We start from the raw sequence: 12,874 nt of genomic DNA on the forward strand, positions 1-12,874 counted from the left end.
TGTATTTAGCTTAATTATGGTTTTGTGACGCAAACAAAACTAGTAAGTGTTGTCTAATCTAATCTAATCTAATCCTACTTGTATTTATTTTTTCTATTTTAATCACCTCCCCCTCTCCCCTGCATCTATATCTGCTAAGCAGAGAGCGATGGGCTAGGCTCCTTTATATTTGATGACCAGAGGAAGCTTATGATCATTCATACCCGGTAAAACCCTAACAATTCGATTGGGAATAAAGACAGCTTTCAATGCTGGACTGAGACAAGTCCTGGTACATTGTTTGGCTGATGAAGCTTTCCAACCTCCAAGTGAGATGATCTCCACCATTATCAGAGACCTAAAGATTGTCCAGGAGAGATTTGAAAATTTATTTGTCCACTATAGTTTAAAATAGGCAGTGAATTACTCTAATCAAGGACTTTGGGAGTTTTCTTTTCTTGAAGATCTTCCAAAGATTGTAATTCATAGTCAAAATGACCCAATTTCCAATTCCTCCATGGAGGAACTAAAAGGCATCAAAATATTTTAATAAAGTTAGCAACCATTGTCTCCAACAATTGAAACTTCTTATATATTTCATTTTAACAAATAAAGCTTCAGTTGAACAGTAGTGATATCAAATCTTTCACCTACTCTAGATAATTGACTACATGAAAGACATACGAAAGAGAAAAAGGAGAGCTAGTAATTACAGGCACTTGAGTTGCGATCAGAAACAAGTGTTATTGGAAACAGCAGCTGATCAAATATCATATAATTAAGCTTCAAAGTAAGCAACTGCTTGAGCGTATGAATATGAGCTGTTTATATACAATAAACAGGAAGGGATTGAGATGGCTTTTTCTTCCAATGAGGAAATCATGTAACAGCCAGTGCATGTTGACAATTATGCATTAACAGCAGCTTGCTCTTCAAAGGCCGGAGATGCTGGGAGAAGGGTGCAAACAAGATTCCGATCACCATAGACATTATCCACCCGTCCTGATTAATATTGCACAACTCCATCATTAACATCATCTAGTGGCAAAGGATACAAAAACACACAAAACAGTCTAATGCCTTGATTCCACAGGCGGGGCCCGAAGAAAGGTACGTTAGTGGGGATAGCAAAGACTAAGACCAACTTCAGGCTGGTCATATATACTACCCAAAGTTGAATCCACCAGATTTTAAACTGGGTAAACATTAGCCAATGTGAACCCAGAGAAGAGATCGTCCAGACTAAAAAAAATTCCAAGTAATGAGAACAAAGAACCTGATAGGCATAGTTGTCACGGCATCGAGGCAACCCAACATGTTGGAGGGGGCCTGGATGCAAGGCCACATCAACTAGGCGGCCAAGGCGCCTGGATGCCTCAACAACTACGAATTGGGGAAAGCTGTTACCATCCGCAGCACTGGTAGGATTTGCTAATTTATGTCATCAATGGCATTGGGCTGATAGGTTAGATACACATACCTGTTGTAGGCCAGAACTTAGCAGCACGGAGCCAAGCAGCAGGGAAAGCCGCATAGTCCCGTGAATATGGCTTTGTCCATGTATCAGCCATGAGCAGTGATGGTGGATGAGGAGCTCCCTGCACATGTGGTTCTCAGTTAACACTTCTAAATATTTTTCAGATATCAAATCATGATGGGATGCAATAAAATGAATTCATGTATGCGAACAAGAGCTGTACCACTAATCCATAGCTTTTCAAATGAAATCATCATTTATTTGTGTCAGTTAAATATAAACTCTTTTTACCTTGAGAACATTGTTGTTAATATCAGCTTTCCCAGACTCTATCTGTGCAATTTCTTGTCTAATGGAAATAAGAGCATCACAAAACCTGTCGAGCTCAGCCTGACATAGAAACCAAAGTAAACTTCAAGCTAAAACAGGGCAAGTGAGGACGCAAGTTGAGGAAGTTATTCCAGTTGACAGTATACCTTGCTTTCACTCTCGGTTGGTTCAATCATAAGTGTGCCCGGAACTGGCCACGACATTGTAGGTCCGTGGAATCCATAATCAATAAGACGCTTAGCAATATCTTCAGGTTCTATCCCAGCAGTATTCTGAACCGTCAACCACATAAAGTTAATTATAGAAACTGTTAAAAGGAATAAATAGCACAAAAGTGTTTGCAAATTTTAGGTAAAGTACCTTAAAACCTCTTAAATCAACAATGAATTCATGGGCAACTGTGCCACTGACACCACGGAAAAGAATGGGGTAGTGGTTCTGCAGGACCCAAAACACAATTCAATACAGCAAATTGAAATAACAGATTCCTACAGGGAGGATTAAACAAATACTGAAGTTATGAAGGTAGCAAATGCTGTTTCTTTCTCATATGGTAACATGCAAGAACTGTAACTCCAGTTTAAAGACCTAATAGTTCTATTACCATCACCTTTGAAGGTAGTTTGTTTTGTTTGTGATGTCAATCACAAAACTACACCTTGAACTAATTTTCTTAAGCAAAGGGCATGGACAGTAAACGAAACCTGTCCATTCAGAAACCTTGAGTACATTTTCAAACTTTAATTGCAAATGCAAGTCAAGGATGATTCAATAACCTCCAAACGCTTTGCCATGTAGTTTGCACTCAAGATTGCGATCTTTGATGCATCTGTGAGTCCCTTTGATCCCATCATGGCTATGTAGCAGTAGGAAATGGGCAGGATAAGTGCAGAACCCCAGGGTGCAGCAGCAATGGTACCAAGAGGCTGGGATTTTTCAGGCGCTGGTATGCCACCAGTAGGCACCTTCAGAACATCACAGCAAAAAAAAATTAGAACCTTCACCATGGAGATGACAAACAAAGAGCAAAAAGTTAGAGCTTTAGCCATGGAGATGTCAAAAATAGGTTTATGCATATAAGCAGCAGAGAAATTATACAAAATTTATGAACTTTGTAGACCACCTGTTTTGCAACCCATCAATAATATGCTCAGAAGCTCAAAAATCTATGCTATAACTTCTTGCAAAATGAATACGGCTTCATAGTGTCATCTTGAGCATCATACACAGAACAAATTTCAGGTCTTCCAAATCACAGGTTAATATGATAATCTATATAATTAATCATCAGATCTTGTCTCACTAAAGTAAGCAGGGAAAGGTAAGGCTAATCCCTACCCCTGCTAAAGGAAAATAAGGAACACATTTGGAAATGCATATTACAAGATTTTACTTCAGTTGACCAATAAATTTCCAAGCCATAATTAGTTTTTGGGAAGGTGTTTCCTGCCCGGTAATGGAGGCTACATGGGCAGGCAAGAGCCAATGAGGGCCCCCACTATCGGTTCAATCAATTGGTGGGCAGATAGGTAATTTCATGGGGGAAGGAGAGAGAAAAAGAGAGGGGTGCTAGCGGAAGCTACGCCCCCCGGGCAGGAAACATTCTCCCTTACTTTTTTAACCAGACATGCTAACAAGCTTCAATCATTATTCCAGTGGTTCATGCATACCAATGCCATTGCCAAAGGTGTCAACTGCGAAGTTTGGATTTTAGGCATGCTGCTCTTGTGAGTGGATAAACATGCATTGCTATGTAGTGTTTATTTCTAGTAAGGCAAGAAGTTCCATTATATATGATCATAGGAAGCAATCAAAAGACAAAAGAAGAAAACACTCCCAAATATAATTATCCTAAATTCAGGCAGATGAAAATTGGCATGGCCCATTTAAAGTTTATATATTAAACATTGTCCAAGTGGTTACCATCACTCTGGGCTCCTACCAAAAAAAAACCCATCACTCTGGGCATCTTATTGAACTTTCTCTTCAAGTTTTCAACTCATATGGTCACCAAATAAAGAAACCCAGCCACTTGTACAGTTGTACTTCTTCAGATGGTAGATTTATCTACTCATTGGAAGGCCAAGTCATTATTGCCACTCAGACAAATGGGCCATCAAGATGATAACCTAGGTGGAAATCATGGACTTAGCTACAAGCCATATTGAGCATTTTTTACTCTCATCAATACCTTGATAGAATGAAAGTAAAAGCAAGATGTAGTACAGACACAAAAACACAATAACTTTAACATAGAACAGAGGACTATAAAATAAATATTGTCCTTGAGAACAGCAGAGTAAGAAAGCAACAACCAGATATTTGTACTCGCATATTGTTACTTATAATTTAGAGCTACCAGCTGAAGCTACCAGTTTCATCAAAGTCAAAACTCCACTGATGAACCCATTCAATCCAGACACATTTGAACTCCAAATGAAGCTTCCAGGCTGAAGCAACTTATAGCTTGTTCAGGCCCTAGAGTGACCAGCTTTTATAGTGTATCTGATAGGACAATCATAGTTCTGAAATCAAAGATCCTCCCCCCCCCCCCCCTCTCGCAAACAAAAAAACCACACACGCTCTTCAGTTAAATCTTCTACAAAGCACAAAGTATATTGCATCGAACTTCAACTGGAGCTCCAACACCAAATTCAGAAAGCATTTAATCCAATTATTCTAAGAATCCTACTTTAAGAGAATGCAACTGACTTGTACTTCATAGGTTCTCTCAACAAATGGAACCTTATCACTGATGAAATAACATAAAAAACAAGAATACAAAAGAGACATCCAAACAAACATATTAGATACATGTTTCTACAAATAGAAGCACCTTAAAAATTCATTTAAAAGTCAAGTCATTCTTCTGTCAATCATTTAAATGATTAATTTGGTGAACGAAAGGAAACATACAGAACTGAAATTTGCTCCAAAAAGGTCATAGTCATACCACAGGATGTGATGGTAGGAATGGCGCCAAGTGCTTTTTCACACCTATGGGTCCCATGCCGGGACCTCCTCCACCATGTGGGATGCAAAATGTTTTATGGAGATTGAGATGGCAAACATCTGCTCCAATCCAACCTGGACTTGTTAGACCAACCTGTCATGAGAGAAGTCCTCATCAAAATAAGATTTGAACTGATTAACACCCTTCCAGAAAACAACCTCAGTAATAAGTATAACAGAGGGGGGGGGGGGGGGAGGGGGAAGGTTTGACTCACAGCTGCATATTAATTAATGCTATCAATACGGGTTTTAGGTTGGATTACATTAGATCCGGAACTGATCTGGACCCTGAATAGGGTCCAGAGCCTAGCTGATATTGGATCTATAAGCCCCGATTTCCAGTAAAGCATTCACTTAGTATCACAGCTTCATCTATGCCACAAAACATACATTCTGTAGGATGGGAAAAATATACAAAGTACCCAATCATATGATTATCTTGGATTAATTTAACTGAAAACACATGTTTTCTACCATATCAGAGACAATATGAAAGCAAGAAGACCTAGCAACTGCTTGGCTTGGAACAAGATATCGGGGCAAGCATACCCACAAGCACAAGCATATCAAAACTCGTCCCTATTAATAATCAGTTGTCCAGAAATGGTACAAATCAACACTGTCAGGCATTCTGGAATCAAGTTGGCTGGTTGGGTAATAATAGAAATTCTGATCATCAGCATCCCAAAAGGTGAGCTGGTTATCAATTGGGAGCTCCCCAAAAATATGGTCCCAAACCCAAAAATCAGATTTCATCACGTATATCCCAGGAAATAGTGATGCTTCTCCACCAGGCCTGTGCTAGCAACATAGTGGAATGAGCTGCTTGCCTAAAATCAGACAGATTATTTACATAACTTAATTTTCTGTTTAAAAATAAGGCCTGCCAATGCACAACAGAAAAGTTCAAAGATCAAGCCAATAGTAGAAATGATGACAATGGTCAACAACACAATAAAACAACAAATCACTATAAATTATACAAGTAGCCATAGATCCTATTGATCAAGCATTACAAGTGGAAATAACAGCATTTTTAAAATCCATACATGCTTTTCAGTCTTCATAAATCAAATAGTAATGAATCACCATCTCATGGGCATCACTACTACAGCATGAAGAAGCACACGAAAAAACATTTGAATGAGTTCTAATAATATGCATGATGGAAAGTCAAAAACCAAGAGGTACAAACCAGCAGAGATTACGGATGGAGCACATTAGGCAACAAAAGTAGGATGTCCGTATGAATTGTATATTGTACTGAATAATTCCCACCCCCCCCCCCAAAAAAAAAAAAAATCTTTTGATAAGTGTTGTAGAGACAGATAGTAACAAACACAATTTCAGGGGTGTGATGATAGGAGCAGAAGCACTCATTAAGGCTGGGTTTGGTTGCTTTCTGGGGTGAAAGAAAAAGAAAAAATAAAAAGAGCAAAGAAATGACAATATTTCCTTCATTGCTTGTTTGATTGCATCAAGAAAATCAAGAGAAAACATATGACAAAAACTGTCATGATTGTCTGGATGTCCACAGATTTTTGGTAGTTATTTCTCATCTCTGAGGGGGAGAGCAGAGATTAGGCATGACCAATGTTCCCTTAAGTTTCTTTTCCTTGTGTTTCGTATGTAAAATGGGTGAGACAAAAACTAGGGATAATTTTTTTCAAAATTAGTTGTTTCTTTCCTAATTTTTCTCCCACTACTGCAACCAAACAGTCACATCTCTAGAATTCTTTCGATTTTCATTTCCCACATCATGAGGCAAAACAACCAAATGCAACATAAGGTAATAGCATGACTGTAATTAAGAGAAAAGTTTGTGAAGAAATGATATGAGGCACAGAAGCATAAACCCCAAATTGAATGATCATCAAACTTGTATGAGGAAACAGGAAAGGACAAAACACATTTCTCAATGTACAGGGAAATAAGTTTTCTGATAGCTAAATGGCAACTTACATCCACCGAGGGATCTTTCCAACAGAACCATCAACCATCTACAGTTCCAAGATTCCAAACCAATAGCACCATATATGTGTTCTCACAATTTACTTTTATCACGGAATGTCAGACATAATTTACTCTAGTCTAACACATTTCCTTCAATATCTTAGGGACTTAGATCCCAAGCACAACCAACAATACAAAAATGTAAATTGTTCAGCAATGAAGAAAATTTGTTTAAACCAACATGGATTTTAGTTTTAAAAGATTTATTCTTCAAAGATCACCATTGAAGTAGCCATACTGCATGTAAAGACATAAGCGAAGTGCATCTTTTTTTTTTTGGGTGAATAAGCAAAGTGCATCTTCTGCCTGCAATAAGAGCAAAAGTTGGCAGAAAGTAAATAGGAGAACTAAACCTGTGCATTCATGTTAGCCCCATCCATGTAAACTTGACCACCATTGTCATGAATTATCTTGCATATCTCATCAATGCCCTCCTCATAAACTCCATGAGTGGAAGGATATGTGACCTGCATATTCCGTCAAATCCATTATCACATCTAAAAAGTACATCTTATTGCACATGGAATGTCAGTTTAATTTTTCATTCGAGGCTCCATTTGTTTCCATTTTAATATTACATGTAAAACTTTCAACTGGAAAATCTTGCATGAACATTTTTACTCATAAATTTTACATATAGGAGGTAAAATATGATATAAAATGACCTTGTAAGATTTTCCAATGTTTTTTTGTCATTTATTGTATGTAGTAAAATCATTTAAAGTAATTACATAAAATACGATTATAACCAAATTTGAATTATACAGCTCCTACCATATGGTTGTGAGAATCATATGTATATGGTTGTGAGAATCATATGTGTATGGTTCCCACAGATACATAGTCCATGTGTGATCATCAAAGGCAACAAAGGGTGCCATCAAGATAGAAGATTGTACGGTCAAATTGCACATGCAATTTGCCAGGGCAAAATTTGGAAAACGTGTGATCCCTCGAAAATACAAGTTTAAAACAAGCAGTTGAAAATTGGATTTTACGATAAAATTTCTTTTCTGACAATTGTACGCCGAAACAAATGGAGACTGATCAAGAAAAATTCCATTAGCAATTCAGAATGCAAAACATCATTACCATAAGAGCAGATAAGTTGTCCCTATTTGCTTCGGCAGCCTTCCTTAACTCTTCGATGTTAATGTTTCCCTTAGCATCAGTTCCAACAGCAACAATTGTCATCCCACACATGGCTGCACTTGCAGGATTAGTTCCATGTGCTGAAACTGGTATAATGCAAACATTACGGTGATGGTCTCCTCTTGCCTACATTATTAATTAAAAAGTAAATCATCCTGATCAACGGTGAACCTTGCCAACTTAAAGGAACAAACTCCTGCTGCTGTCAGAGGAACAAGCAAACAACTAATGAAAAATGGGTCTCGTTCACCATACCAGATGGTAAGCACGGATAACCATCAGCCCAGCATACTCGCCAGCAGCACCAGCATTGGGTTGCAATGAGAACGAATCAAATCCAGTGATGGTGCACAATAGTTCACCCAGATCTTCGAACATTTCCTGAAAAAACAGAGAAGCAATGAACCACAGTCAAGGGTTACTTATGCTTACTCAAAACTTCTCCCATACAACCCAGTACAAAATCAGGAAGCCTGGGATGATGAAGATTTTCTAACTACCTGGAAACCCATAGCTTGCTCGACAGGGGCAAATGGATGCATGTCTGCGAAGCTAGGCCATGTCACCGGCATCATCTCCACTGTTGCATTCAATTTCATTGTACAAGATCCCAGGGGAATCATGCTGTGGCAGAGTGAGAGATCCTTAGACTGTAATCTGTGAAGGTATCTGAGGAGCTCATGCTCTGTATGGTACCTGAAAAGAGGAAACAACAGTAAGAGTGGCATATTAACTGGTAACGATAACAGTAGCAAGCTCACAGCGAAAGGTGTACATGTTAAAGATTGGATGAGTCAAGTAAGGGCTCTCTCTAGTGAGCTGAGGTGGGATTGCAGTCTGAATCTCCGGTGCCAGAGATGCAGCAGTGAAGGGCACCTGGGAATTAATAAGAATAAGGTTACATCCAGACTATCAAAACATGTCTGTTATTGGAACTGAATTTCACCAGTGTGTCATAGAGATACAGATACTGACAGGCTTGCCGCATGAAAAGACTGAAAACAGTTTATCTACATCCTCTAAGGTCGTAGTTTCATCAAAGGACACAGTTATCTGGAAGTACATCAAATTGAAGTCAGATCTCCTAGCATGGTATCAAGATCCATCAATCAGCAGCAACAGAAAGAATAATACTTACCGTCTTTGAATCCACAATCCGCAGATTCATCTCCTTCTTGTAAGCAGCATCTGCAAGGGCATGTGCATCAGGACACTTGATCTTTACAGTGTCAAAGAAGGGGAGCCCTTGAACGTCCACTGTCCCAAGTTTCTTAAGCCCATGTGCAAAAGTCCCAGCAAGACCGTGGACACGTTGGGCAATGGTTTTCAAACCCTCAGGTCCATGGTAGACCGCATACATAGCAGCCATGTTTGCAAGCAACGCCTACAAAAAAAACAGGTTAATCGTTCGCTAAGAAACACAGTCCACATCCAAACTCATACTAGAGGGCAGAGACACATTTAATTATTAGGGAAATAAGACCTGAGCTGTGCAGATGTTGCTGGTGGCCTTGTCCCTCCGGATGTGCTGTTCTCTGGTCTGCATAGCCATACGCAAAGCAGGCTTTCCGGATGAATCCACACTGACACCGATTATTCTACCAGGCATCATTCTCTTGTACTCCTGAGAGGTGGCCAAGAATGCAGCGTGAGGGCCTCCATAGCCCATTGGGACACCAAACCTCTGAGCGGAGCCGACGACAATATCAACCCCAAGTTCACCAGGAGGCTTCAACATGGTCAGCGCCAGGAGATCGGTCGCCATCACAACTTTTACCCCATTTGCATGAGCATTTTTAACGAACTCCCCGTAATCCAGAATCTCTCCCTCAGTGCCCGGATACTGGACAAGAACCCCACAGACATCTCCAGACTTGTAGTCGATATCTTTGAGATGGGCTGTGACCACCTTGAGATTGAAGCCGGCAGCTCTGGTCTTGCAGATATCGATGGTCTGAGGGTGGCAGTTGCTGGCAATAAGGAAAGTCTTCTTCTTTCCCTTCTGGATGCTATTACACATGGACATTGCCTCCGCGGCGGCGGTTCCCTCGTCGAGCAGGGAAGCATTGGACATGGGAAGGCCGGTGAGGTCGGTAATCATAGTCTGGTAGTTGAGAAGGGACTCCAGGCGACCCTGAGCAATCTCGGCCTGGTAAGGAGTGTACTGGGTATACCAACCTGGGTTCTCCATGAGGTTCCTCAGGATCACAGCAGGGACGAAAGTGTTGTAGTAGCCCATCCCAATGAAGGACTTGAAGACTTTGTTCTTGGATGCCAATTTCTTCATGTGTTCGATCATTTGGCTCTCAGTTAATCCCTCGTCGAACTTGGAAAGCTTCATGGATTCGATCCGGATGGCCTTAGGGACAGTGGCATCGATGAGGGAATCAAGGGACGGGTATCCACAGGATTCTGCCATCACGGTCTTCTCCTCCGGGGTGGCGGAGTTATGACGATGGGGGAATGTATCGCTTGGTTTCAAAGATTCGAGGGAGATAGAACGGGTCTGTGACCCAAGATTGAAACCAATGCTGGAGGGCGCATTTCTCCGGGAGAAGGAATCGAATCCGGAAGAAGTTCCGGCTGGGAATGCGGAAGGAGAGAGTGAGGAGACATACCTTGCCGGATGGAATAACGCTGGTGATGTATGCGAAGAAGAAGTATTGCGCTGCGGCTGCTTCGAATCGGAAACCAGACGTCTGAGGATCGCCCGGTTTCCTAGTCGCCGAGCGCGCTCCATGTATGCTTACAGAAACTTAAAAACCAAAACGAGAGAGAAAGAGACCCTCCAGAAGGAGGAGGAAAGAGAGAAGAGGGGGTGGAGAGGAGAGGAGTGGGAGAGAGGATTCTATATTCTCACCAATTTATTCCATGAGCCAACATTGAATGGGTGGTTGAGGCTTTTTTACAGTTTTTGGGAGAGAGAAAGAGAGAGAGAAAGAGAAGATTCAACCTTTAGAAAAGAAAGAAAAAAATTTATGAAACAAAAATTTCCATGGATGGACAGATACAGTTTACCAATACGTCGTAATCGAGGGATTTGGTGGTGGAAGGAAAGTTGGTAAATTGGTATGGGTGGGTGTGAGAGAGATAGAGAGAGGGCGCAGGTTAAGTTAAACTGCGCATCATCGCCTCATCAGAAAAAAAACAGACAAATCGACGTGGCAATCGTGTTTGTTGTCTTCCCTAACTTGAGATGAGATCCCAATCGAATCGAATCTCCTCTGTCACAGTCTCTGAGCAAAACCAGAAAACCCAATCCTTTTAATCTTTAAAGTCTCCCTATAAAACCAAATGAATGGAAGACATTGCTGCTTAATGGATGGAGTTTCAATGGACCAAAACATCTCTATCTCTCTCTCTACAGTTAAACAGAAAATCTCAAATTTTTTGCGTTCATTATTAGTTTTCAGAGGAGGAGATCAGGTGGAGAAGATTACCTCGTTGGCAGGGTTCAAAATCACACCTTGCTTATCGTTGTCTCCCACCTTACAAATTAAAAGGCCATGTTTTTTTATGTTTACTTGTCCCTTCTTCTCTATCACACATTCGTGTTCATCCTTTAAAATTTCAAAAAGATCTAAGGCTAGGGTTTTAGATAAGAGGTTAGAACTTAGAACTACTGGTTTGGTACTTTGACTACTTTCAATTACTCTGCTAATACTTTTCCAATGAAATAATAGTAGAAGAAGAAGAACCTCGTTTTGATTTGTCGGCGGTTTGTGAGTCACCACCTTAATAAGCGCCGGATTTTCCTGCTATTTCCGGCCAAAAGCTACCGAATCTAAGAATGGGCGTGAGGGTCCCACTCAACTGGTTGGCTAGAAATTAACAGCAAAGGCGGCGAAGGGGAAAATACAAGGACCGACTCGTGAGTCGTGACACTATAAAAAGGGAATCACTGACATATCATGACAATGGTTCATCTGGTATGGTCCACTTTGTTCATCCTATCAACGGTCCAGATGCAATCGTCTAAAAAATAATGTTGACTAATCAAAGTTGAGGAATATCCAATCCTGTACTATTCTATCCTTAGTGCTTTTTATGGGCCAATGGTTTGAATGGTGGCATATCGTGGTCTGATCTTACTTGTCGGAATATTCTCTCGAGAGTGGTGATTGTGTCAGACTATCACCTACTCACCCACCATATCATATGAGGGGAAAAGGCATCCAGGGCTCGTTTAAGACTTTAAAATAAGCAACCAAATCAAACCCCTCCCCCCCCCCCTTTTTTTATCCAATGCAGTGATTGCACGGTGCATTACTGCATCGTGCGCCGGTTGTAGAGGTCATGTGCATCATGTGGGGTCCGTTATGTCACATGGTTTTTGCTGTGCCGTACGATGCAATACTGCACCGTGCAGTTACAAGAAAGGATAATGATTCCCCCCCCCCCAAAAAAAAAGTTGCATGGACGAATGAGATCAATTATTTATATTTTAAATGATTCTTGTTTTTCTTCACCAATGGTGAAAGGGAACTTATAATTGGATTTGGACCTTTATCCGCTGTTATAACTGGAGCGTTGTTGTGCGCATCATGCGGTGTAGCAGCGGTCATGTGCGCACAGTGGGTGCCGCTGTGCGTACATGACCGCTGTTGCGCCGCACAACAGTGCTCCAGTTACAGTAGCGGATAAAAATTCATTGGATTTGAGGAAAAGGTTTTTTTCAATCTAATAAAATTGGGAGTGAAAATAACATTTTAAAACTGGAATCAAATTTGTTGAATCTGAATTTTCAAAGGGATTGATTCTAGAATTTTTGGAACTGAATCTCTAGATTTCAGGTATGAGGGATTGATTGATTCTAGGATTTTTTGGATCGATTCTTATACAACATTTAATTCAGAGTTTAAAATTTTTAGATAAAAATTATAGAAGATAAATTGAAAAAGCCAATCATAA

At 40.4% G+C, this 12,874-nt stretch overlaps 1 protein-coding gene across 1 annotated transcript; it reads right to left on the reverse strand.

Moving 5' to 3' along the window:
* Nucleotides 1–678: 678 nt before the first annotated feature.
* Nucleotides 679–10,734, reverse strand: LOC122669848 (glycine dehydrogenase (decarboxylating), mitochondrial-like). The gene is made up of 15 exons (XM_043866720.1): nt 9,447–10,734; nt 9,102–9,347; nt 8,939–9,016; nt 8,739–8,839; nt 8,464–8,659; nt 8,219–8,344; nt 7,904–8,089; nt 7,165–7,278; nt 4,740–4,892; nt 2,563–2,751; nt 2,147–2,224; nt 1,933–2,058; nt 1,748–1,846; nt 1,460–1,577; nt 679–981 (listed from the first exon to the last, which is right to left on the reverse strand). The coding sequence occupies exons 1-15, from the start codon at nt 10,701–10,703 to the stop codon at nt 887–889; spliced, it is 3,162 nt and encodes a 1,053-aa protein (XP_043722655.1). The 5' UTR covers nt 10,704–10,734; the 3' UTR covers nt 679–886.
* Between the last annotated feature and the right edge of the window lie 2,140 nt (nt 10,735–12,874).

The sequence above is a fragment of the Telopea speciosissima genome, chromosome 7 (genome assembly GCF_018873765.1).
Source record: "Telopea speciosissima isolate NSW1024214 ecotype Mountain lineage chromosome 7, Tspe_v1, whole genome shotgun sequence".
In the NCBI taxonomy this organism is placed as follows: Eukaryota; Viridiplantae; Streptophyta; class Magnoliopsida; order Proteales; family Proteaceae; genus Telopea; species Telopea speciosissima.

Excerpts from the sequence above, each read along its gene's own strand:
- LOC122669848 (XM_043866720.1), bottom strand. The coding sequence starts at position 10,703 with ATGGAGCGCGCTCGGCGACTAGGAAACCGGGCGATCCTCAGACGTCTG. Across the intron at positions 4,893-7,164 it reads GGGCTAACATGAATGCACAG|GTTGGTCTAACAAGTCCAGG; the intron begins GTTTAGTTCTCC and ends CTCTCATGACAG. Across the intron at positions 1,847-1,932 it reads CAACCGAGAGTGAAAGCAAG|GCTGAGCTCGACAGGTTTTG; the intron begins GTATACTGTCAA and ends TTTCTATGTCAG.